The following is a 27,435-nucleotide window of genomic DNA, read 5'->3' as shown; positions in this document are numbered from 1 at the left end:
AGATGCAGAAGCTTTGAAAAAAAGACTTGCATTACCTAATGATTCATCAACTCACGCACAATTAGTAGCCTATTTGTCCTTCCCATCAGAGTGCTGCAGGTTGTGTGTGTGTAGGGTTGCACATTTTGAGGAATATCCAGAGGTGGAAACTGTGGGAATATATGCAAATTCATATTAACACCATTTAAAATGTAGATGTTTTTTGCATTGGATATACAGTTGAAGTCGGAAGTTCACATACACTTAGGTTGGAGTCATTAAAACTAGTTTTTCAACCAATCCACAAATTTCTTGTTAACAAACTATAGTTTTGGCAAGTCGGTTAGGATGTCTACTTTGTGCATGACACAAGTAATTTTTCCAACAATGAAAAATTCCAGAAAATGATGTCATGGCTTTAGAAGCTTCTGATAGGCTAATTGACATCATTTGAGTCAAATTGGAGGGGTACATGTGGATGTATTTCAAGGCCTACCTTCAAACTCAGTGCCTCTTTGCTTGACATCATGGGAAAATCAAAAGAAATCAGCCAATATATATATATATTTTTGTAGACCTCCAGAAGTCTGGTTCATCCTTGGGAGCAATTTCCAAACGCCTGAAGGTACCACGTTCATCTGTACAAACAATAGTATGCAAGTATAAACATCATGGGACCACACAGCCGCCATACCACTCAGGAAGGAGACACGTTTTTTTCTCCTAGAGATGAATGTACTTTGGTGCGAAAAGTGCAAATCAATCTCAGAACAACAGCAAAGGACCTTGTGAAGATGCTGGAGGAAACAGGTACAGAAGTATCTATATCCACAGTAAAATGAGTTCTATAATCGACAGCAAGGAAGAAGCCACTGCTCCAAAACAGCCATTAAAAAGCCAGACTACGGTTTGCAACTGCACATGGGGACAAAGATGGTACTTTTTGGAGAAATGTCCTCTGGTCTGATGAAACAAAAATAGAACAGTTTGGCCATAATGACCATCGTTATGTTTGGAGGAAAAAGGGGAAGGCTTGCAAGCCGAAGAACACCATCCCAACCGTGAAGCACGGGGGTGGCAGCATCATGTTGTGGGGGTGCTTTGCTGCAGGAGGGACTGGTACACTTCACAAAATAGATGGCATCACGAGGCAAGAAAATTATCTGGCTATATTGAAGCAACAGCTCAAGACATCAGTTAAAGCTTGGTCGCAAATGGGTCTTCCAAATGGACAATGACCCCAAGCATGCTTCCAAAGTTGTTGCAAAATGGCTTAAGGACAACAAAGTCAAGGTATTGGAGTGGCCATCACAAAGCCCTAACCTCAACCTTATGGAACATTTGTGGGCAGAACAGAAAAAGCATGTGCGAGCAAGGAGGCCTACAAACCTGGCTCAGTTACACCAGCTCTGTCAGGAGGAATGGGCCAAAATTCACCCAACTTATTGTGGGAAGCTTCTGGAAGGCTACCCGAAATGTTTGACCCAAGTTAAACAATTGAAAGGCAATGCTACCAAATACTAATTGAGTGTATGTAAACTTCTGACCCAATGGGAATGTGATGAAAGAAATAAAAGCTGAAATAAATCACTTTTATTCTGACATTTCACATTCTTAAAATAAAGTGGTGATCCTAACTGACCTAAGTCAAGGAATTTTTACTAGGATTAAATGTCAGGAATTGTGAAAAACTGAGTTTAAATGTACTTTGCTAAGGTGTATGTAAACTTCCGACTTCAACTGTATTTACCACATCATATGAGGACAGAAAGTAGTAGACATAATTGCAAATGATTAAATCCTTGCAATAGAAATAAAACAATTTAGTTATGAATTGAAATTTAAATGAATGAGTTGACTCTTCACATGGGGTAATTTCACTGAACAACAAAAGGGAATATTGAATGATCCCCTATGAGCCATCGCATTGCCCAAAAACATCTAGATCCGGAACGTCTAGAAACTAAAGCTTTGGTTGTCTTCCTCTCAGGCTTCCATGTCTTCTCCCTGGACCTCCTCAATGTCCACCTCTTGAACATCAGACTGAGGTGGTCCAAGGTCATTGATGACTGTCTTCAGCTCATCTGCAATGTAGAGACCGGTGTGTCTGTTGTCCCTTGCCTGTGCTCTTGTAGAATACTGGTTGAGGAGTGGAGATGATGTAGTTAATTATTCCTTGCCCACGAACATTCGACCACCCATCAAAGATGATTGCAATACAGTCTGCTTTCGCTATGATTTGCTTGACCTTCACTTGAACTCTGCATCCAGCAACTGAGTAGATAAAGCATGTCTGGTTGGAGGGGTGTATGCTGGGCAAAGAACATTCAGAAATCTCTTCCAGTACACATTGCCTGTGAGCATCAGAGGTGAACCAGTTGCATGCACAGCTCGTGCAAGACATTCATCAGCCTTTCTCGAACTACGTTCCTCCGTTGAGTCAAAAAAAACTTCTGATTCCAGGAGGACCATGAGCTGTTGCGATCGATAAGGTATCCGATTCATCATTTTCACTTCGAATAGAAGTAGAGGGTTTTTTCAGTCTGCTGAACTGTAGCCTCCCTACAGAATGTGCACTGTCCCATCTGGCCAGTGGAAATTAAGCGGTAACGTTAGGCATTTCTAAACTAAGACATTTTATTTGTGTTGAGAAATGTGAATTTGATCAAATTTGGTTAATATTCAAACTTAGGTAGCCTAGCAAACCTAGGTATTTTCAATCCAATAGGCTAGACTGTGTTAACTTTTTAATTACAGATGCATAGGTCTACATGATGCAACCCTGCATAAAGCAAGCTCAGCCATGATAATTATATTTTCAAGTCGCAGTTGGGTCATTCCACCAAATTGGGTGCTTTTTGATTAACATTTTGTTTCACCCAATTTTAACATGGTCATAAAAAGCAAAAATGTTCATCTTAATAAAACATGTTGTTAATAAATAAGTTATTTACTGCACTTTCCATGTGGTCTATATTAAAAGCGCACTTCATTTAATATATCGGCTTTTCAATAGTTGTGCACAATCTCTACTTAAAATATCAAAGGGACGCAAAAGGCACTCATTTGTGGAACAACCTAGTTGTCTCTGTAACGGAATCCCCTCAGTTAGTCTAGTTTTAAATAGAATTCATAAGTACAAGGCTGCTGCAGTTTGACAGGGGTTTCATCCTCCCTTGGTCCAGGATTCTTTTTAAACTATGTGACCTGGTTAGAAACACTCTGATCCCATCATCATAGCCCATATTAAAACCATTTTACAACTAATTCAGGGTTCGTACAGACATTGGCAAGTTGGAATTTAAATTATCATTACATTCTAAAATGTCAGAATAATGTGGACATTTCATGAGTAAATAGATTGGATTCATGATTGGTGATTTTCCTACCTGTAGATGTGGCCGATGCAAGCACACACAGTATATACAGTGCATTCGGAAAGTATTCAGACCGCTTCAATTTTTCCACATTTTGTTACATTACAGCCTTATTCTAAAATTGATTCGATTATTTCCCCCCCTCAAACTACACACACACACACACACACACACACACAACCCCATAATGACAAAGCGAAAACAGGTTTTAAAATAACAGAAATACCTTATGTACATACGTGTTCAGACCCTTTGCTATGAGACTTGAAATTGAGCTCAGGTGCATCCTGTTTCCATTGATCATCCTTGAGATGTTTCTACAACTTGGAGTCCACCTGTGGTAAATTCAATTGATTGAACATGATTTGGAAAGGCACACACCTGTCTATATAAGGTCCCACAGTTGACAGTGCATGTCAAAGCAAAAACAAAGCCTTCCTAGAGCTGGCCGCCCGGCCGAACTGAGCAATCGGGGGAGAAGGGCCTTGGTCAGGGAGGTGACCAAGAACCCGATGGTCACTCTGACAGAGTTTCTCTGTGGAGATGGGAGAACCTTCCAGAAGGACAACCATCTCTGCAGCACTCCACCAATAACGACGTTATTGTAGAGTGGCCAGACGGAAGCCACTCCTCTGTAAAAGGCACACTAGCCTGCTTGGAGTTTGCCAAAAGGCAACTAAAGGCCTCTCAAACCATGAGAAACAAAATTCTCTGGTCTGATGAAACCAATATTGAACTATTTGGCCTGAATGCTATGCGTCACAGCTGCAGGAAACCTGGCACCATCCCTACGGTGAAGCATGGTAGTGGCAGCATCATGTTGTGGGGATGTTTTTCAGCAGCAGGGACTGGGATCAAGGGAAAGTTGAACGGAGAAAAGTACAGAGAGATCCTTGATGAAAACCTGATCCGGAGCGCTCAGGACCTCAGACTGGGGCCAAGGTTCACCTTCCAACAGGACAACAACCCTAACCACACAGCCAAGACAACGCAGGAGTGGCTTCAGGGCAAGTCTCTGAATGTCCTTGAAGGGCCCAGCCAGAGCCCGGACTTGAACTCGATCGAACATCTCTGGACCTGAAAATAGCTGTGCAGCGAGGCTCCCCATCCAACCTGACAGAGCTTGAGAGGATCTGCAAAGAATGGGAGAAACTCCCCAAATAAAGCTGTACCAAGCTTGTAGCATCATACCCAAGAAGTCTCAAGGCTGGAATCTCTGCAAAATGTGCTTCAAAAAGTACTGTCTGAATACTTATATATGTGAGATTTTTTTGTATGCATTTTCTAACATTTCAAAATAACAGTTTTTGCTTTGTCATTATGGGGTATTGTGTGTAGATTGATGGGGGGGGAGAATATTTAATACATTTTAGAATTAGGCTGTAATGTAACAAAATGTGGAGGGGAATACTTTCCTTTTGAATACTTTCCGAATGCCCTGTATGTCCATGTAGCAGTAGCATTCATCTCACCATTTCACATGAAGGGTTATTGTATCATGTTTTTAGAACAACAAAATTACCAAAAAAAAGAGGTTCATTTTGTACGGAAAGCCAAGTTGAAACCAACATCCAATGTTGTCATCCTCATAATAGCTGCACTTGGTTTTCAGTAGCCTAACACATCTCTCACAAAAACTGATCACAAATGAAAATCACAGATAATTATAATTGGAGCAGAAGAACTCAGATACAATAATTGCAATGAGTTTCAACCAAATTGAGAAATGATTTTCAGGGGCTCCAAATTCAAGTACTTCAAGCACTTCTAGCACCTTGAGCGAACCCTGTGATTAATCACTGTCATACCCTACACAGGGATTGACATTAAGGTCTGAAAAGCACTTGACCATCAGGCAAGTCAGCAGTATTTTTTGGCTGCCCAAAATTATGGTTACTTGCCACAACTTATCGGTCACTTAATTACACAACAGGGAGGAATTACGCTTTGGTTCTATTTTAAAATATTTAAATCACAGCTCAAGCGCAATAGGATAGTGGCTTGCAAGCTGCTCGTCCTGAGCAAACTTAGGCTTTCGGTGTAGTAGGTAAAAGACATACAGCTTTAGCGTCACCACAGGGTAGGACTTTATTAAGTCTTTATTAAGACTTGCACACATAGCACCAAATGTGACATCTGACCACCAACATTTTTCACATGATTCTAAAATCGGTACGCACTCGGTCCACAAATTACATTCAGAGGTGCTAAGTAATCTTGGCCAGCAAACGCAATTGATGAGCACTTAGGTCACTGGAATTATTTGCAGTTTTATTGTTTTCAGGTATAACTTTTTTTTAATCACCTGCCTTAATGGGGTAACCACAGAGCAGGGTCAACTTGCCCAGTTGTCATAAATTGTCCGCCTTTCACTTTAAAAATGGGAATAACGGTAACCAGAAAACAATATCACCAGGGGAAACTTTAGAGCGGGCTCAAGTTGCCCGACTGCTCAGTTCAGTTTGCACCAGGCAATAGGGCAACCCTCAATGTCTCTTCTACAACTTAGGTTCCAGAATTTTAGCTGGTTACCATCAGGATAAAAAAAATCTCCCCACCATTCTGAGACCTGTGGTGCTACCTCTGATATAGACATCAGGCTGCCGAGTCACAAATCTTCACCAAGACTGGCTGCTCTCTCCTGACTCAAGTGTAAAGTGTAAGTGTAGAGACTAAGGAATCTAGACTAGAGGAACACTTCAAATTGTAACAATCTTTCTAGCCATGCCTCTGGTTTCCACCTTTCAATCCAGGCTTGACGGATGGATGACAGATTGAGTGGACTAAAACAATCTTTAGTGTATTAAACGCACGAACAGGCTCTCAAAGGACCCCCTCCCCCCTTAAGTAGTGCCCAAACCAACAGTGCACGAAAACAGAACAGAACACACACACACAGGGGATGAAAGACACCACACTAATGACAAGGTACTACTCTGTCCACTTAATGCTTTAAAGATTGAGCTGGGGAGCCCTTGAACCTCTGCCCCTCCCAATCCCACCACAATTAGCCAGGCCTGAGAGACCTCTGGCAGCCTGCCATCTTCAAGCGATACAGCTCCAAATGAAAACAAAAGAGGCACACACACACACCAACACTGGTTTCCTTTAATCATCCTCTCACTACGAGATCAGCCACATGTTAAAAGAGCAGCATATTAAAAGCCTAACATAAAAACGAGTCAAAATGTAGGCTAATACTGATTTTTCCCATTCCGGACATAGAGGATGAGATCCACATGACAACAAACTAACGTCAGTCAATAAAACCTTTTGATCCGTTAATTTGAAAGAATATGTTTCAAGACGATTTTGATCACGGAATGGTGCGTCTTTTAAAACGAACCCCATCTTATAATCCATTCTTCTGACAATAGAAGGTCAAGATGAAGTTTCTGTCTTTGTGGCCGCACACTAACCCATCCCCTCCTTCGACTAACACTTCACCTTTCACCTTCTCTCTACACTCCCCAGATGCCCACTCCCATGAAAATCAATCCCCTTCACCACATCTGAGAGTCAACATACTCCTCATCTCTCACACCTATGAAAACCCCCACATCTTGACATTTCTAGAAATAGAAGATAGGGTGAAGTGAGTGACAGTGGAATATCAAAATGAGAAAGTAGTAGTAAGGAATATTTCCTATGCAACAAACAGTATATATATTTTTAAAAAAGCATCTACAGAAAAGGCATCCGCATGCTTCCCAGCTGAAACAGTTCGGAAGAGTTTGTGCATATATTATGATGCGAGCACACTTGTTCGGTTCACCTAGCCAACTTCGGCTAGCCGCCAGCCGAACTGAAGCATGCGGACGCCTTAAGCGACAGGTATGCTCACCGTTCTCCTTCTCCTCTTCGGGGGACTTGCTGATGGACTCTGGAAGCCCAGGTTGGCTGCGGTGGGCATGGGCCCTAGGAGGGAGACCAGTGATGGGCCTCTGCGTGGAGGTCTTTCCTCGTGCCTCTCCATACCCTTCCTCTTCCTCTCCAGGGAGAACCTGGTCACACAGGTCCTTGTTGAGATGCTGGGCCACAGCTTTCAGCTCCTTGTCCTCCCTCTCCTGCCAGCCAGGAAGAGATATATCATCATCATCATCCTCTTTTTCCAGGGGATCTAGGAGGGGGAGAAAAAGAACAAGACATGTACTTCCGTTTCGTCATGAAACTGACAGCTAAATTATCTGACATGATGCAGAAAATTATTTCCTCAATAATCCTATGGTACTATTAAGCTGTCAAAGTATCATCATGATGACAGCCATCTTAGTGTTGATAAAAGCCCAGTGTGTGTGTTAAAATTTGGACTCCCAGCCCAGGCAGAGGAGCAACAGGCCTGCCAGTCAGACAGCCAGAGACCTCCCCTGCTGAAGGCCATGCAGTGGACAAAAATGCAACACAACCAGCTAGAGGGGTGCAGATGGTTAGAGAGTTTAGCCCATTACAGTTAGACAGCAAAGGTGCGTCATAACATTCTCATTTGCATTTTGAGTGAACATCAAATTTGGTCACCTAAAAAAACTATTTCTGTGTATTTAGAGAAGTTTCAGGCTCTAGCGACAATAGACTGGCAGAATACGGAGATATTCCCTCCTCCACAGGGGGTTCTAGCTGGAGGGCTGGCGAGCGCAGCAGGACCCATCTGTGCCGTACCTGTTTTTGCATAGGACCCATACATCACTCTCAACTTGGGCCGGCTCTGCTCCATCTCAATCTCATCCTGGTATTCATGGATCTCGCCTGTTGAGATAAAACCCAAACAACTCTGCTGACTCCACTCTAACTTTATACTCTTTGGAACATTATGAAGAGTTTAGTTCAAACTTGACTAGACACGGATCATAATGGTACCTTGAACATCACCAATCTTCTTCTCCAATTCTTCCTCAAGCTAGAAGAAAAAAGACACAAAAAAAGAGCAGCATGTGAATGAAAAAAAGACAACCGTACCACATTGGGACAAAACACAGGTTAAAACACGGGACAAGATAAATAAACAAGGTCGGTACAGTTGTATCCTCTCAGCAGTTCCTCCTCACCAGGTTCATTCTTTTATTCCTCTGGCCAGCGATGAAAGAGGGCGGGTCACATTCCTGGTCGAGATCCACTTTTATGAACTCCTCAATGGTCAGCTGACTGTTGGGCGTGTCCTCAAACTCATTCAACCTGAACCATGAGAAAGAATAGTGTTAGTGTACTCCTCATAGAGATTAGTGAGAACACACAAGGCTAATCAGATTTCCTTTGGAGGATGCTGTAAATGTGCTTCTCAAGCAGCTCTCACCTCTTTCTTAGTGTGGCCTCACACACCTTCACTACACTGATGATTTCTTTGATGGTACGGCGGAACTTGTGCATGCGAGCAGCGACCAACAGGGCTGAGAACACAAACAAACGCACAGGTGAAACACACTATCCATCCCACACACCTTGCCAACACTTATATTTACAAATGTACTCACCAAATGTCGTGTAATATTAATGTAATAACGTCATAATACCCTATTAATGATCATCTAAGTCATTAGATAAATCATCAATTCAGTTTTACAGTAACCCATGCTACTGTGCATGGAGTCAGTTACAAAACGTAATGTCTGTTTAAAGACAGATGTACGATTCCGTTTTTACACAAGCAGTTTGAATCATCTGACGTTCTAGTAGCTGGCTTTTAGCAATCCTACAGTCTCGCTCACACATTCACTTCCTATTGAGTAAGAAGCTCATCTAAACTTTTCCATCCTTCATGTAAGCGAATCCTCTCAATGATTAATGATAAGCAATTAATTATTCAGATATTGCAGCTGCAGAGGAGAGAAAGGGAGAAAAGTGAAAATAGGAGCGTAAATGTCCACATGCCCGGGGAAGTTGGCTCTTCAGTTTCAAGATGTCTTGCCAGCAATACATCCGAGCAGGGTTCTGTTCAGGTCCAGTAAGTAGGGAACAGACTGCAGTATACACTGACGCTGATTGGAGGCTGTGGTTACTTATGAGCATTACTTGTGATTAGTGGTCACCTATTAACAAAGGTCACCTGTGATTGTAGCAAATTCTGACTTAGGATTACAGTTCCCTGTAGTGTGGGATACCAGTGGACATGGTTCCCCTGTGGTTTCTGTTATTTATGATGAGAGTTAGCCTACCTGTGATTGTGGTGCTAACGTGTGGTGTGATTTAACTGTTGCTCATGGTTACCTGCGCCACACAGTCCTGATGGCCTCCGTCCAGTGTGTATCCAGTACCTCTTCATACTCTGCAGCTGTCACAGTGCTGTCATGGACACCTCATGGTTTTTCTCCCCAAACTCCAGCATGTGAGCAAAGCAAGGGATGTACAGGCAGGGGTCTAGAATGAGAATGATACACTCTTCAAGATCCAACCAAGACAAGCAATATTAATATGCTAATATATACATTGCAGATGTCTCAATGTTATACAGGGTTTACAACTCTGTGTAGACTACATTGATCAGAAAGTGGTATGTCTTCTTTAATGAAAATATAATAAGTACTGGATATCGTCATACCATTCCCAGTGGATCACATTGTGACCAATAAGAACAAATAGTTACACTTGGATCAAATGATATCTTAGTGTACAGTTGGGATAGAGAGCATGGTGTCAAAATTGTAGGTGCGCCCATGCAGCTGGGGATCCGAAGTGTCCTGTGAGAGAAAGACCGCCAGAGTTAGAGTGGGGCAGAAAGTTTCCTATGCTCAGGCAGTGAAGAGAGTAGAGGATAGCCCAAAGGTGAGTGATTTGACAGGGAGATAAATAGCAGATAAATATTTGGTGCAAGTAATTTTAGTACAGAAGATCTACAGGAAGTTGAGAGAAGGGGTTCCATTCTCCCAGGCAGATGGATGGGATCATTTAGGGCCGAAGTACTGGGATGGTGTGGTGGGTGTTTGTGGATAGTGTTTAGGTATAGGGTTAGATGACTGTGCAATTTTCCCTATTCCCCTTTTGTTTGTGACCAAAATGTGCAGTCCGCACCCCAACCTGCGTCTAGTCTGACAAAAATGTACATCAAGAAGACAAATGATCCCTTTGGCAGCAGCAGAGCCCTCTGACTGGTAATAGGATATGGCCAGACCCCAACCCCTGTCCCTAACCAACCTCTTCGAATCTAACATGGCTGCTGGGCTGGCTCTGTTCAAGTTAATGAAGTAAACTTCAGGAACTATCCCCTCTATGATCTAACGGCGCCCACATTCACCCAAGGTAAACACCAGTGTGGTCTCCTGTGCTCAGATTTTGCACGTGCCATGTATCCAATAAAAAACAATAAAAGTTGTGAGGCTGATGTTAACTCAGCAATACAAAAAAGGAAATAAAGGTTAAAGCTCAACTAATTTTGCGACATCCCAAACTTTGTCTAATTTCTGACGAGTGGAGCTATTACACAACTAAATCAATCGGATATGACATGAACAGTTTAAAGCAAAATTACACAGTGATTACACAAACTATAATCAGTTATTTAAAAAAATGTAGGCTATTATTACATCAGAAACAATGACCGGGTTATTTTCACTGTAACAGTTTATATCAGTCGGACGCTGCAGTGAATGAGTGGGAGCTGGTGAGTTCCTTACTTTTTTTATCTGGTGAGTGGCTTGGGGGAGGCTCTTCTGGGCTTCTGACGTTGACGGTATGTGTAAATCTGATTTGTTGGCAGCGAGCTGGGCGTCCGAGAGGATTACACCAAATATATAAAAAAAATAGACGGCAACTAAAACTCTCGCCCCGAAAAATGACCATTCAGATCGTATCCAGACTGCAGCTAATGAGTAACCCACGCCTTGTCCTAGTTGATAAGTAGCTTTTGGAGAAAAACATCTGCCAGTATTTGCTCAGGAAAACAGCGGACTCTAAGCGAGCAACGATTATATGGATTTACCATCTGCTCGAAAAGCGAGAACATAATACGTTTTGGGGAGACAACTCAGCGGCAACAAGAGGATGAAATGAGAAAGAGAAAAAAAGTATTCAGCTTGAAGTTGGAATACAACCCAATTGGACGGATATTGTTTATGTTGCTCTTACAATTGATTCGGGGTTAGTAGACTTCATAATCGCTGAATTTATGCAGCATAGTTCTATAAATGACACGATTTGTGTATCAATTGTCAACGCAGAATAATAGCTACTACAGTAGATCAGAGTTCGTGGTTTATTTATAGGAAAGGGATCAACGCTTTGTGTGCCGATGCCAACAGCAGATTGCAGGTTGCTCCATCATGGTCGGATCATGAAGTGTTTGACTTTTTTACTCTTACTTCCAGAAACACTGAAAAAGTCTAAAAAGACTGGGAAACACACAGGCAGTTTACCAGTATGCTATGAGATTCTAACCCTGTCCCTGAAGAAGAAGATGGCTGCAGAACTGTACCCTGCGACCACCAATCTAACCAACAACGGTACTACGGTGACCGCCAGTGACAAGAAAAGCGATGTGCAGGTCACCCAGTCAACAACCACTGCAACAACACCGACCACCCAGCAAAACATAAACAACAACAACGTCGATCCTCCCAGCTGGCAGTCCTCTCACCCCACGCTACGGGAGAGGTAGTCTCAACTATTTACTTATTCATTATTTCTATTTAGTAAAAGTTTGACTTGGTTTACAATAGCCTATTATGTCGTTTATGTCCATAATTAGAATCACATCGTGCAGGCTATAATATATGTATGACTGGCAAAAAACAAGCCCTATATGGAATATCCCAAGTTGTCATTATACCTTATCATTATACCTAATCTTCTCCCTTCTAGGAATGCCTTGATGTTCAACAATGAACTCATGGCCGATATACATTTAATTGTTGGTCCCCCTGGTGAATCTCAGAAAGTACCAGTGCACAAGGTAAGCTCCATCTCCAGTTGAAAAAACAAGTTTACTTTTCAGAAACATCACAAATATGATGAGTGACTAATGTGTCCGTTTGTCTTTCCCTCCAGTATGTGTTGGCAGTGGGTAGCTCCGTCTTCTGTGCCATGTTTTACGGGGATCTTGCAGAGGAGGAGTCCGAAATCCATATCCCAGACGTGGAACCTGCTGCCTTTCTAATTCTGCTGAAGTAAGCCACTCGCTCCTCATACTAAACCAATACTATACATGACAAGCACAATGTCACTTCAAAATAAATGATTACTCAGCCAAAGCAAGACGGGTTAAGTGCCAAAATGCTAGAGCACCAAAGGGCATGGGCAGTAGTGTAGAGCACTGTAATTTCAGGTTTCTTTGCTCTTTGTTCATCTTGAAGAAAATATTCAAAGCCAATGATTTACCCGAAGGTAATAGGCAGAAGAGAACATAAAATGGCTCTTTTTGTTGTAGATTCTATAACAATGTAATCCGAAACCAATGCAATGAGACATTGCTTCTTTTTTATCCCCTTCAGAAAATAGGGCAAGCTGTGCCAAGTCCTCTACCTCTTTTCTTCAAAAGAAAATCTATCCCTATTCTCCACATGCTGGTCTGCCTTCTTTACTAAACCAGAATCTCATTCTCCTCCATTTTGTTCCCTTCAGTTACATGTACAGTGATGCGATAGACCTGGAGGCGGACACCGTGCTGGCTACCCTGTACGCTGCCAAGAAGTACATTGTACCAGCCCTGGCCAAGGCCTGCGTCACCTTCCTGGAGACCAGCCTGGAGGCCAAGAACGCCTGTGTGCTGCTGTCCCAGAGCCGTCTGTTTGAGGAGCCTGAGCTGACACAGCGCTGCTGGGAGGTGATTGACGCCCAGGCCGAGCTGGCCCTGGGCTCCGAGGGCTTCTGTGAGATCGACCTGCAGACCCTGAAGATCATCCTGCAGAGAGAGACTCTCAACACCAAGGAGGTGGTGGTCTTTGATGCCATGATGAGCTGGGCCACAGCTGAGTGTAAGAGGCAAGGACTGAGGGCAACCACCCACAACAAGAGATCTGTCCTGGGCAAGGCACTCTACCTGGTGCGCATCCCCACTATGACCCTGGAGGAGTTTGCTGATGGGGCGGCCCAGTCAGACATCTTGACACTGGAGGAGACGCATGACATTTTCCTGTGGTACACAGCGGCCACCAAGCCCAAACTGGACTTCCCACTGGCACAGAGGCAAGGCCTGGCGCCCCAGAGGTGCCACCGCTTCCAGTCGTCAGCCTACCGGAGCAACCAGTGGCGCTACAGGGGCCGCTGTGACAGCATCCAGTTTGCAGTGGACAAGCGGATCTTTATCGCTGGACTGGGTCTGTACGGGTCAAGTGGCGGAAAGGCTGAGTACAGTGTCAAGATTGAACTGAAGCGGCAAGGGGTGACCCTAGCACAGAACCTGACCAAGTTTGTGTCGGATGGATCAAGCAGTACATTTTCTGTGTGGTTTGAACACCCAGTTCAAGTGGAGCAGGATGCTTTTTATACGGTGAGTGTCGTGCTGGACGGGAATGAGCTGAGCTATTTTGGCCAGGAGGGCATGACGGAGGTGCAGTGTGGAAAAGTGACTTTTCAGTTCCAGTGCTCCTCGGACAGTACCAACGGGACTGGGGTGCAGGGGGGACAGATCCCGGAGCTGGTGTTCTATGCATAAGCTGGATTGGTCATAAAAGGAGAGAACATATAGACCATACTGTACATCCATATGTTGCAGCCTTATAAATAATGTAGCATTAAGACACTAGTGTCAGACTAAACAAAATACTATTTTTAAGTCAAGGAACGTTTTATCTTATTTATTTAAAATAAAAATGTTATTTGTATTATTTTAATTAACGCTGCAAAAAGCAGTCCCTTGTAAAAAGTAATATTGCACTTGTGGACAGTCTCTGCAATGTTGTTTTGTACATAAAACACAGTTAAATGGTTTGCAGCTTGATGCTGATCAACCATGATGTTCCTGTTTGAGAGCTTACGAACCTGCAGAAAATCATAAACATTTTGTGAGAAGCCACAGATGTTGCTGCTCATTATTATACAACTCACCTGCATGTGTGAAATCTGTTGTTTTGGTGGGATTATTACTTAAGGGATTATTCAGTGTCAAGGTACACTGAGGAGTGCTACAACCGAGCTGGTAAAAGTGATGTGGTCAAGACGTCATTTGCTTCCAGATATTTGTTGTAGCGAAGTGACTAATTTTAGCTCAGACTTTTAATGAATGGTAAATACTGTAGGTGTCCTCGGCAAAAAAAGACAACACTTCAACCAACAGCATTTGTCCGAAAGCACTCATTCAACTGTATAGTTCTTTGTTTACAATAAGAACAACGGGAGTATGGGAGGCAGATGATAGGTACCTATGGCGGGGGCGTTGATGCAGAGCTCTCTGGCCAGCACCAGAAAGGTTCTACCCAGCATGTAAACATTTACCTGTGGGGGAAAGACGGGGAAGAGATTAAGACCAGAAATACATGAAGGTAGTGCAACTGTCACTGAAACCCACCCTGTCAAGTCCACAATGTCCTCGTAAGGATACATGATCCAGAGTTACATAACATGAGTAGCGCGTGATCAAATCTGGTATAGTAAGTGTAACTTAATGCTTAGCTGGCATACTATCTAGAAAGCCCAGTGATTTTCCAGACCAGGGGATGACTAAAGCTCTAGTTTCTAGCCCAGCTCCGTCTCATTCCTCTAGGCTAACGCTCCAGACCTTAGGGGGTTTAGGTCTCTACCAGACACAGACAAGCTTTCACTCTTGGGTCTATGGCAGCCACAGTCTGATCTATTTTAGGAGACGGATCCCGATTAAACATTTGTACACACAACAAATACATTGTTAGCCAAGCACCATAGCAACCAACAGTGGAGGTGTCACATGTCAATCCAGACAGAGCCTGGAGCAGCCTCCACCGGGACCCTGTCCATTTCATAGTGTCCCCAGGGATTAGAGAGCACACGCCTCGGATGATGGGGATGTAGATCACCATGCATTCCCATGGGAGGGGGGTGACTACTGCACTGGCCTGGGTGAGGCTCCACAAATGGGGGATTAGTGGAATATCTACACATAGCACACTGACCCTAGACTGGACAGGCACCCCCATTCCACTCCTACCCTTCAAATACCAGAGGGGTGTGTCAGCTCTTCAAGGACAGCTGGGAGCATAGAAATAAAACTGACCAGCAGTGTCTCTGAGAAATGTCCCTCCACCCAAACACTGACTTTATATGCATAAAAATGGACCTATATTTATACAGTCCATGGCTTTAATTACAAAGCACAACATACTGCACGGGCAAACATCCATCTTGTTGGATGTACTACTCATGGTCAATGTGGGTATGGGATCATGTATAATTTTACAACAAAAATAAGGAAACAACTTTGATGTTCAATCATATTCAGAAACACTTTCATTTCTAGAAATTAGGGATAAATGTCAAAGTGCAAAATCTCGATCACAGGGTTGAAAAAAGTACAGTGGGGCAAAAAAGTATTTAGTCAGCCCCCAAATGTGCAAGTTCTCCCACTTAAAAAGATGAGGCCTGTAATTTTCATCATAGGTACACTTCAACTATGACAGACATGAGGGGGGAAAAAAAATCCAGAAAATCACATTGTAGGATTTTTTATGAATTTATTTGCAAATTATGGTGGAAAATAAGTATTTGGTCAATAACAAAAGTTTCTCAATACTTTGTTATATACCCTTTGTTGGCAATGACAGAGGTCTTCACAAGGTTTTCACACACTGTTGCTGGTATTTTGGCCCATTCCTCCATGCAGATCTCCTCTAGAGCAGTGATGTTTTGGGGCTGCTGCTGGGCAACACAGACTTTCAACTCCCTCCAAATATTTTCTATGGGGTTGAGATCTGGAGATTGTCATGCTGAAAGACCCAGCCACGTTTCATCTTCAATGCCCTTGCTGATGGAAGGGCATTGAAGATGCCCTTCCATCAAAATCAAAATCTCACGATACATGGCCCCATTCATTCTTTCCTTTACACGGATCAGTTGTCCTGGTCCCTTTGCAGAAAAACAGCCCCAAAGCATGATGTTTCCACCCCCATGCTTCACAGTAGGTATGGTGTTCTTTGGATGCAACTCAGCATTCTTTGTCCTCCAAACACGACGAGTTGAGTTTTTACCAAAAAGTTATATTTTGGTTTCATCTGACCATATGACATTCTCCCAATCTTCTTCTGGATCATCCAAATGCTCTCCAGCAAACTTCAGACGGGCCTTGACATGTACTGGCTTAAGCAGGGGGACACGTCTGGCACTGCAGGATTTGAGTCCCTGGCGGCGTAGTGTGTTACTGATGGTAGGCTTTGTTACTTTGGTCCCAGCTCTCTGCAGGTCATTCACTAGGTCCCCCCGTGTGGTTCTGGGATTTTTGCTCTCCGTTCTTGTGATCATTTTGACCCCACGGGGTGAGATCTTGCGTGGAGCCCTATATCGAGGGAGATTATCAGTGGTCTTGTATGTCTTCCATTTCCTAATAATTGCTCCCACAGTTGATTTCTTCAAACCAAGCTGCTTACCTATTGCAGATTCAGTCTTCCCAGCCTGGTGCAGGTCTACAATTTTGTTTCTGGTGTCCTTTGACAGCTCTTTGGTCTTTGACATAGTGGCGTTTGGAGTGTGACTGTTTGAGGTTGTGGACAGGTGTCTTTTATACTGATAACAAGTTCAAACAGGTGCCATTAATACAGGTAACGAGTGGAGGACAGAGGAGCCTCTTAAAGAAGAAGTTACAGTCTGTAAGAGCCAGAAATCTTGCTTGTTTGTAGGTGACCAAATACTTACTTTCCACCATAATTTGCAAATAAATTCATAAAAAATCCTGTGATTTTCGCTGAGGTCAAACAGCATGTCTGTGAATGGGGTGGCTTATAAGTCAATAAAACCACAAGATAGTAAAAAGTGTCACCTCAGGCCAGCAGCATTTGTAAATATATTTAGCGACAGCTTCTGGGGGAATCAACCACCCCGTGACCTCTGAACTCCCCCCCAGCACTCACCCCCATTAGCTTCTAGAGACACCCGTCTCCTGCGACCGACACACACCCTGCATCCGTTTCTGTGGTGACAGGTGCACCCATCCAACGGCAGCCAAAGATTTTGAGACAACCCTTTTTAAAAAGCCTCACAATGGGGTTATGGTCACCACTGAAATGGGAAAAAAATAATCCCAAAGTCTGGAGATGAGATTACGGACGACTCCCTCAAAATCGGTCATCATAATAATAACAAGTTCCTCAGAGATAATAACAGTCACTTAAAGCAATGCCATTTCAGTAGTATGGGGAAGGAGGGAGGGAGCTTACTTCCAAGCCCTGCCCGTGAAACGTGATGGTTTCATTATGATGTGAAAACTTGGCTGTCATTCATCAAGATCATGGATGTGACCATAGCCTGAACCTTTACCAACAACAGCACCTGTGGGAACGATCCCACTAAATGTATTAATTGATGGTTCCCTGAGCCTCCATCACAAATATCAAGACGTCCCTCCGCTGAGCTACATCAGCTGTTAGACACACTGAACAAGATTTGCCTCGTGTCCTCATTCTCAATTTATCATGTCAGTCCTCTGTGACAGTACTACAGACTGTTCCCCAGCTGTGGAAAAGGAAGTAGAGCTATTTTTACTTGATCAAATACTCCATCTTCAACAAACACTGAAACACACACGCGTAAACAATGTAAATAGGGAAGGATTTGCTCTAGCATTCTAGTACAGTTAAATTGTTCACAGCGGTCTAAGGCACTGCATCTCAGTACAAGAGGTGTCACTACAGTCCCTGGTTCGAATACAGGCTGTATCACATCCGGCCGGGATTGGGAGTCACATAGAGCGGCGCACAATTGGCAAAGCTTCGTCCGGGTTTGGCCAAAGTAGGCCGTCATTGTAAATAAGAATTTTTTCTGAACTGACTTGCCTAGTTAAATAAAGGTTACACACACAGAAAGTTATTTTGTTGGCATTTACGCATGTCCCCATTACCAGAGAAACATAATCAAAACCTATTTATTTCACTTACTTGCTGTGCTGTGCTGTTCCGTTGTTAATTTGTTCAGTCATTTCATTCACAACCAGGATTTCATCATACATGTCAAGCAGTGAAGGTTCAGCTCTGTCTGTCTGTGGCCTCTCTTCTTCTGTGCGCACTGTCACTGTGTCCGTTTCCATATTGTCCAGCTCTGTCTAACATTTCACCTAAAACCTGTTTGTCTACATCGAAGTAGCGGTCCTTGTGCCTAGCATCGAGCAGGGTGGCGACACCGTAAAGAGGCTCAGAGAGAATGCCACCGAATCGTTTGTTCACAGCCTTGAGTACTTTTGTAAGTTTTAACCCCACAGTCTTGTCGGCAGTTTTGTTGAGCAGGCCTTTCAATGCCATGAGGGGGTATCACGTCTGCTGCAGTCGACTGGCTTATTTCTCCAGTCAGTTGTTCAAATGGAACTAGGAGGGTGTTCATGTTTCAAAACATGTTCTCAAATGCCATTGAAATGGCAGCAGCGGTATGAGAACCAGCACATTCTTAAACATGCAATACGACTTTCCTCCTGACTAAATCCTCGTCGACCCACTGTGCGACAGACTCAGCATGCTCATGGGGCTGACGTCGCTGGTCCAAATGTCAGTCGTGAAGCTAATAGCAGTGACGCCCATAACAAGTAGCTCATAGATGTGCATTATAACAATACTGTGTAACTCAAGTAGGACAACATCTGAAAAATAGTGCCTACTTGGTAGTGTGTACCGGGGCTTGACCAGTCGGCGAAAGCCAACATCATCCACGACAGAGAACGGTTGATTGTCAAGGGCAATGAATTCCATTATCTTTGCTTTAATGGATTTCACCTTTGAGTTGTCTCGCTGAAATTCTTACTCTTATATATGACTGATCGACTTGAACTTGTTTAGTTGTTGGAAGTGTGCGCTTAGTATTTTTCTGCTTTTGTTCTGTGTTGCACTGTATTTGTGGCGTCATTACGTCATCTACTTACGTTATGTAGGCATGAACGTCAGCTTAGACATCGGTTTTTCACATCAGCGTTAAACTAGACATCGGGCCGATGTTGGCATTTTTAGCTAATATTGGCCGAGTCCGATATGCTCACCGATATATTGTGCAGCCCTAGTATTGAGCACAACACAACCAGGGCATTAACACAATTCATGCCCAAAACTACTACAACTCCTGGAGATTGATGCTACAGCTAACGTTACAAATATAAAACGTTTTTATTGTTGTATAAACATTTTGCATTCCCCTTTCACCTCACTCATCTCCTTCCTCTGTTACTCCCCCCTCTGCAGTGTGAAAGGACACGAGGTGTCCCCTCTGTCCTGCAGACAAGGTAGAGGCATGCAGCCACCACGTGGGCCCCCCGTCGGCCCCTTGTCAGGTGTTTACACACAGCCATCTTGTAGAAGTTAAAGGCCGTGTCCAGGCAGTGCTGGTTCAGCTGCAGCTGGTGGCCCAGCGTGTTGATCTGACGTCTCCCTGGAGACACACAAACACAGGCATGTCATTACATAGCCCACACATGCATGTCGTATTCGTACACACCTACACTCAGACGCACCCTCAGGTGCACAATAAACAGAGTAGACTGACAAATATACACACAACTGACAGGGCATGTAATTACTGTAACAGAGGTTCAGGTGTTTCCAGAACCATGTGTCCTCTGTTCGCCTGATGAATTTTGCATGCAAACACTTAAGACATTATTCACAAGCAGATATCCCAGTCAATACACACAAGTACTTGAGAGATGTGTGTGGGAAACTACTGCTGCTGTTGAAGTAATGCAAAATCTTACTGCGCTAAAATATTCCCCCTGCTTTGCTGAACAAATGTCTTGAGATTACAGGGCATCCGCACACCACCAGCATTACTCATACCACTCCCTCCACATTCCCCTCATCTCATCAAGTTGTCTGAAAAACTAAAGACCCTGATTTCTATACAGGCCTTGTCTAAACTTCTTCCGAACCCCAACCAGCATTACCATCTGGTACATTTACTGTGACAGCTGGATAAAATCTAACCACCCTGCCAGGGAGAAGTTGGAAAGCTCCCACACTGGAGATATATTGAGGCCATATGGGTCAACCGCAGGACATATGGGATGTTCTCCAGCAATAGGAAAAGCAACCTGTTAGTCATTGTGAGGAGACGTGATGAGTTGGGGCGGGGGACGGGTGACGGGGAGCCGTGCCGGTGGGGAGGGATGATTCCAGTCATTAATCAGAGTGTTGGTGGGTGAGAAAGAGCAGAGACACTGTGGATGTTTATGGAGGAGAGTGTTCCATCACAGCACCACTCTTGTTCTCACAGACAATCCACACAGCATGACAGACCTTTCACACTCACACACAGCTGTATCCACGTCTCGCTCTTTCTCATCATCAGCACTTAACAGCATTGATCATCAGCAGGAGACACATCAGATGACTACAGGTGACTGGGAGATAACTGAGTACAACACTTTTACTCAGCCAAAATAATTTAACTTCCAAATAGACATGACTAAACAAAAATGACAGGAAATCATCAAACCAGGGAGCGCAGACTAATTGAATGTGTCTTACCAGACAAAGGAAATTACATCATCAGCCCTTTCCTGAGGCATTCCAGCACGCAATGGATGTTTGCCTTTGCCAACCAAGATTTGCTGTAGACACACCCTGTTTACCTCCTATTGGACATAAAGGAAATGGGTTGTCCCTACCAAGTTTGTTGGTGAAGGCAAAACCACTTTATAAGTGCTTTTGAAATAAAGTGCTGATAAGGAAGCCACTTACAGAGGGGCAGAGGCCCATGTAAAGCAGATGGTATCAGTTTAGTCTGTCTAGCATGAGGCAAAATTCTTTTTTCCCCCAAGACATTGAAAGACATTAAAACAAAGGTTAAACTCCTAGCACACCTATATTTACTTGTTATTAGGCCTGTTGTAAGTGCAATTAGTCCTCATGATGCATGCACACCCATGCTTTAGGAATGCAAGTGCTGACCCTTAATGTTGACTCACCGTTCTGCAGGGACTGGGCCCGGGACTCCCTTCCAACACCTTTATAGAACCCTTCTCCAAAAGTTGGGTTCCTTCCAGAGGCTATATATACAGGAGAATAAGAGACATGACACCCCAAGAGTGTAATCTTAACATTTACAAAACAGGCATTCATCAACATCTGCTATAGTTCAATTACAAAAATGGTAATATAAATGTTAATACAGCATTGTATTATATTATTGGACACAAAAGTAGATTTGAGTGTGGTCAACAAACTTTTTTCAGTGTGACAACACCGCCTGACAACAAATTGGTCAAAGACAGTGAGCTCATCTCAAACTAAAGTTAATACAACACTGCACTCTAGTGGGGATTCAGGAGAACTTCAAACAGATGTGCCAGAAAAATCCAACCCCACCAGAAAGCCAGTTAACAAGTGACTGTCCTCTCTGAACAATCAGCTGAGAGGCTATCCAGGGGCTATGGGCCAGGCCACATCACTGGGTTACGTTTGGGACTGCAGATTACAAGGTCTGGGCAAGGGTCTGGGAGAGGGTGGGGAATGTCATGCACCCTCCTAAAATGTCATTTTGCAATGCAATTGACTAACTTCATTATGTCATGAAAAACTTCATGAAAAATGGGATATATGAGTTTCTTATACAACTTATAACCAACCTCAGAATATTATGATTCATTTTATTATGGCATGTCATTATTTAATGTCTTGACAGTCCAGTTGCACCCACCGTCTCCAGCTACGAACTGTCCCACAGCCGAGGAGCCTCCCCCTCCTGTCTCCATGAACTGGACCTCAGACACAATGACGTTGTCCTCCAGGACAGAGCCACAGCCCATGCACACGGCATCACCTCTGGCCTGGTCCACATCGATGTCCGTGCCCCCACAGTTCTTACACACTCTGGAACTCATGGTGAGATCTGGTCACACAGCACAGCCTAGAGAAAAGTGAAGAGACATGTCACATTTTTGTGAATGAGAAATGCTGTAGACATATGAAATGTTGCATTTATTGGATACATAAAAATGTATTGTACTCTTCCAGCCAAAAGGTTGTGGTCAAGCAGGCATAAACTACTACCACAACAGTGTCCTACACTCAAACTGCATGACATGACGTCTATGAGTGAGTTTGGAAGTAATAACAATTGACTATTACAATAAAAAGATGCCGGAGAAGTGAACACTTTCTTAAATGCTCTGTAACCTGACCCTGGATCAGGGCTTGGGGGATAATTCCACCACTACAACCCTGCTACGTGGCAAAGCCTGGTGTGGTAATATAGCTAGCTAATTGTACATTTAGACATTTCTGTAGGATGCACTGGTAGTGGTCCAACATCAATGATCTTGGCATTGCCGTCAATGATTGTTCAGCATGTCTAATGTGGCAGCTAGCTGCTGTATAAACACACAACCCTTCATCTGCAGTGAGGGTTGGAACTTGTCTGGCAGCAAGGTTGCTAGACTCCATTAACTAAGTTAGCTTGCCTGTGTAAGCTAATGGATAACCATGGTTTCCATAGTGTGGTGATGAATTTTTGAGAAAATACTGGATAATGAATACGCACCAGCCAATTCCAATAGCAATACAGAGGCGATGCTGACCGCGATGTGATCTAGTAGGAGGTGACTAGCAAGTTTCTCGAGCAGAATTCCAAGCCAGCGAATCAGCTTCTTATGAGCATTCCCAAGCCTTCTATATCTATTTAAATGTTTTGTAGTGTCTTGAAGAATGTATCTCACCCAAATGTACTGTTATTTGGGTTCTAAACCGCACATTATTTACTGTCATGCCATAACCAGGGGCGAAATTCTGATATTAACCTTGGAGGGGTCAATTACATGAAATTTTCTCAAGAGCAATTCCTTAGAGGGACACCAAAAGTAGTGCTGTAACACAGACTTTTTTTATTTATTTATTTATTTTATTTCACCTTTATTTAACCAGGTAGGCTAGTTGATCACATCTAAAAGAATCTCCATTGAGAACCATCAAAGTTGGTCTCCGTATTGAATTGACTTTTTCTGATACATTTATATAGTCATTAAATATGTGCCACTGGCCTGAGTCTACTACAACATCTTTACAAGAACAAAAATATTCAAATAAGTACAGTTCTAAAAGCAAAATAAGTACTTCAATGAAAAACTCAAACAAATCAACCAAAATATCCTTCAGTCAGTGTCTCAACTCTTCAAACAGCAGCTATGGACAAGTATGTCGCACAAAGTTTGCAATTTTAAATAAAATAACATGAAATAAATCATTTGTAAGTGTACTGTCATGTACTAAAAACTGAAAACTACTAAACAAAAGAAGAAATATCAATTACACCAGGGGTTCTCAAACAGGGGTCCATGGACTAATTGCAACGGGTCCATGAAAAAAAAAAAATGTAATGAATGTATTCAGTACCACAAGGTTTCCAGTAAGTTTACATATAATATAGTGGGGGTGGAGGTCCCTGAGGACAGCTCAAAACCTTGCCTGCCTTGTCTCAAAATATGCAGGGGTTCCAGTACCCAAAAAAGGTTGAGAACCACTGCTATACACACTACTGAACAAAAGAACAGAACATATGTTTGCAGGTTTCAATGGATCCAACAAATTGCTGGCAGATATTTTCCCTCTTGAGACTGTCCAGCCTGTCTTTATGTACATTACAGACAACTACGCCATTCAGTCTCTCTTGGCCCATGCTAGCCTGTAGCCAAGCCTTTAACCTGCGGAGTGCACTGAAACTCCTCTCAGCCTCACATGAAGACACTGGCACCACAAACAAAATTCTGATCAGCACCTCAACTTGGTCAAACAACCCCCGCACCTCCACTGGAAGCCTCCTGAGGACCTCTGCTGCCTCTCACCTGCTGCTACAGGGATATTTGTTGTGAAAGAGAGGGATCTGCACTGAAAGAGAATCTATGTTCAGTTCTGGGTACTGATCTAGAGACTCATCCAACTCCCCCGTGAGAAGCGCTCTTTCCAACTTTTGCAGGACGTTTAGACTGTCCTGGTCAAAACGGTCGCCAAACTGAACCTCCACACCATCCAACACTGAAAAAAAATCTGCCCTATAGTGATCCACTGGTTTGCCAGCAAATCGTCTTGAGTGTGTCTCAATGGATTCAATAGTCAATCAATGTTGTTGCTTTCTCATACAGTGCAAGGTAGCTTTCGTCATTTCTTGTGCCCCTAAGAGATGACCACACACACTCGACTGCAGCCTGCATACCAGAGACAGTCTGAGTTTTCTTCTGCAGTGAAATGTTTAGACATTCAAGCTCTCCAAGAACAGCAGAGGCTGGCCATAGAGGGCACCTAACTGAAAAAGGAAAGGGAATTCCGGATCAGTGGGGAGGCTGAGCAGCCAGCCTGCGTAATCAGATTTACACAGTGTGCTCCACAATGGATATAGAGGGCTAATGGCTGCTGCCTCCTCACAATTGCCTGTGCACCTGTATATTTTCCTGCCATGTTTAAGGCACCATCCTAACTCTGCCCACGTAAGCCAGACATGGGCAAATTGAGCCTCAACAACACATCAGTTGCCACAGGGACAAGGTCATGGTCAACATAACGCAGACAGACACTCTCCTGTTCAGCACCAGAGACATCTTGAGTACCATCAACAATTAATGAAAATTGTACAATCGGAAGAGACCTGATCTCAGCTGCAATGCCTCAAATGACTGTATTGGCCATGATGTTCAGAATTTTATTCTGTGCTTTGGGGCCTGTGTACATTGTGGTATGCTCTGTAACCACTTCAGTAAAATGGGGTTCATCCTCTGCCCTAAGTTTCAAAAGCTGGTATAAATTCCCACTGTCATCCGTGTGGCCTCTAAAGACTTGTCCCTGTCTTACTACATGCAGCAATGAACTAACAATTTTCATCAAGCAATGCCTTAGGTCTTCCTGCTGTTTACCCCACGCGCTGGATAACTGGACACTGATTGGATTTAGCTGGTGTGCTGTTACAGTTACAAAGTGGCGGTGGGTTTGGCAGTTTTGATGGGCTGTGAATTTTTCAATGGCTTTTCTCCAGTTCCTAAATCCTGCACTAATGAAGGCAGCATCTGCTCTTTGGCCAAAAGATGGCTGGCTTGAAAACCCTTGGCTACAGTGAAAACACAACACTCCTTTTAATGATGGATTATAATGTAGCCAGGGGAAATCGCCAAACCATCTCTCTTGAAACGTCAACACTCTGTTGGCAAGAGTTTGCGGTTCTATAAATTGTGGGTGTGGCTGATATGGTTTTGTGCCATCACTGAGGTAACTGGACAATGCTGTGCCACTGTCCCTTATACTGGTGCAGCTGGCAACAAGGTTGACACCTGGTCCTGCCGTGGCTGTGACACTGTCCTCTGAAGTCGCTCTCCTTGGCTCATTCCCTTTCACCACACTGCCTCACAGTCTGTCTCATAGAAAATAAATAAGGTGTTTGCCATACTCCTAACTACCGGTACCCAAAACTACACAATTAATCACAACAGCAATACCATTTTCTTAAACAAATCTTAGTTTAGTCACCAGTTTAAGTTGAGAGTGGGGGTATCCATGGCATTTTCCAATTATGTCCCTATTTTACTTGTAAAAAAAATGGAGAACCTTTCATAATGTTGCCAAACAAAGACTCAACAAACTTACCTGAGACTCCGTCTCTGCCAGTCTGTCCTCTGCTGTCTGTGTGCCATCTGTTGCCTGCTCTGCTGTCTGTGTTCCATCTGTTCCCAGCTCTGCTGTCTGTGTGCCATCTGTCCCAAGCTCTGCTGTCTGTGTGCCATCTGTCCCAAGCTCTGCTGTCTGTGTGCCATCTGTCCCCAGCTCTGCTGTCTGTGTGCCATCTGTCCCCAGCTCTGCTGTCTGTGTGCCATCTGTCCCCAGCTCTGCTGTCTGTGCGCCATCTGTTGCCTGATCTGCCTAATGTCATCATTGTGAAACATTTCCATTAGCATTTCACTTATTTCTTCTGAACATTTTATCAACTAGTCTTTGAGATATTAGGCTACTAGAGTTCTTACTTTGCGTTTTAGTGTACTGAAAAATAATCTGATGTCCGTCTTTTAACTTTTTTTCTGTCATTTTTCTACCTGGCTGCACACACATTTACACAACATATGCTGCAACCTTTTGTAATTTTAATATAGTTTGTTTCATATTGGCTGGCTCCCAACAATAGCTGAATTTGTAAAGCTATAGCGAGCACCAATTCCGTTTCTGTGGTGTTTGCTATAATCTTTGCTACCTGGTTAAATAAAGGCTAAATAAAAATTACAAATAATGAAGTTCACTAGCGACAATTTAGCTTTTGCAGCGAGACCATTAAATATATTTAAGACAATGGTAGAAGAGATTGTAGTAATAATGAAGTTCACTAGAGACAATTTAGCTTTTGCAGCGAGACCATTAAATATATTTAAGACAATGGTAGAAGAGATTGTAGTTCTGTTCAGTTTATCGCTAACCTTATCACAGGGACTTTGAAGCACTACAGCTGCATGCTGATCTTGGAATAAACTGACGATGGAAAAAGATTCCATCTTTGACGACGCCACATAAATGGAATAGGTACTAGCTAGATTGATAGTTAATGTTTGCGCGCTAGCTCTGCAAATTCAGCTAGTGTGTGTGTGTGAACCCTGCAAACATACAAATAAAAAATAAAACATTGCTATGGCGCGATTGACTTGATTATCCTCACGTCAGTTACGTACATTGAGTGCCTTTCAGACAGTAGATACGAACCCTCTATTACATTGCCAGCTAAAGAACTGGCAGTGGATCAAACCATTGTAAGGCAAAGGGAAGGGGGGAAGTAATCTTTTGAAACTGAAAAACGCGCTATTAAGTGTCTCTAATCAGCACAAGTGCTTTCATTGCGTATTAATAACATTATTTAAATTACATAGTTATGTTTACAGTGATATATTGGGGAGGGACAAATCATATTTTTCCCAGGGTGGGGGCGTCGTGTCCCCCCCGTCCCCCTGGGATTTCCGCCTATGGAACTAGCCAGTGAAATACCATACAAATATTGATCAATCCACATCGCTAACATGTGCGTTTTCATACTTGAGAAATGGATT

At 43.3% G+C, this 27,435-nt stretch overlaps 1 protein-coding gene and 1 pseudogene across 1 annotated transcript; one reads left to right on the top strand and one right to left on the bottom strand.

The window, feature by feature from the left end:
• Nucleotides 1-27,078, bottom strand: part of LOC109894431 (transcription factor IIIB 90 kDa subunit-like) — a 49,752-nt pseudogene extending 22,674 nt beyond the window's left edge.
• Nucleotides 10,991-14,292, top strand: LOC109894430 (BTB/POZ domain-containing protein 6-B). Its single transcript, XM_020487909.2, has 5 exons — nt 10,991-11,420; nt 11,648-11,933; nt 12,141-12,231; nt 12,327-12,445; nt 12,900-14,292. Exons 1-5 carry the CDS (start codon nt 11,330-11,332, stop codon nt 13,930-13,932), a joined length of 1,620 nt encoding a protein of 539 aa, XP_020343498.1. The 5' UTR covers nt 10,991-11,329; the 3' UTR covers nt 13,933-14,292.
• Nucleotides 27,079-27,435: the final 357 nt, after the last annotated feature.

Source organism: Oncorhynchus kisutch, linkage group LG7 (assembly GCF_002021735.2).
Source record: "Oncorhynchus kisutch isolate 150728-3 linkage group LG7, Okis_V2, whole genome shotgun sequence".
Classification (NCBI taxonomy): domain Eukaryota; kingdom Metazoa; phylum Chordata; class Actinopteri; order Salmoniformes; family Salmonidae; genus Oncorhynchus; species Oncorhynchus kisutch.
This window is presented reverse-complemented; position numbering and strand designations above follow the sequence as displayed.

Bases quoted from the DNA above. Each gene is read 5' to 3' on its own strand.
- LOC109894430 (XM_020487909.2), top strand. From the start codon at position 11,330: ATGAGAAAGAGAAAAAAAGTATTCAGCTTGAAGTTGGAATACAACCCA. The intron at 11,934-12,140 runs GTAGTCTCAACT...TCTCCCTTCTAG, and splicing joins CACCCCACGCTACGGGAGAG to GAATGCCTTGATGTTCAACA. The intron at 12,446-12,899 runs GTAAGCCACTCG...TGTTCCCTTCAG, and splicing joins GCCTTTCTAATTCTGCTGAA to TTACATGTACAGTGATGCGA.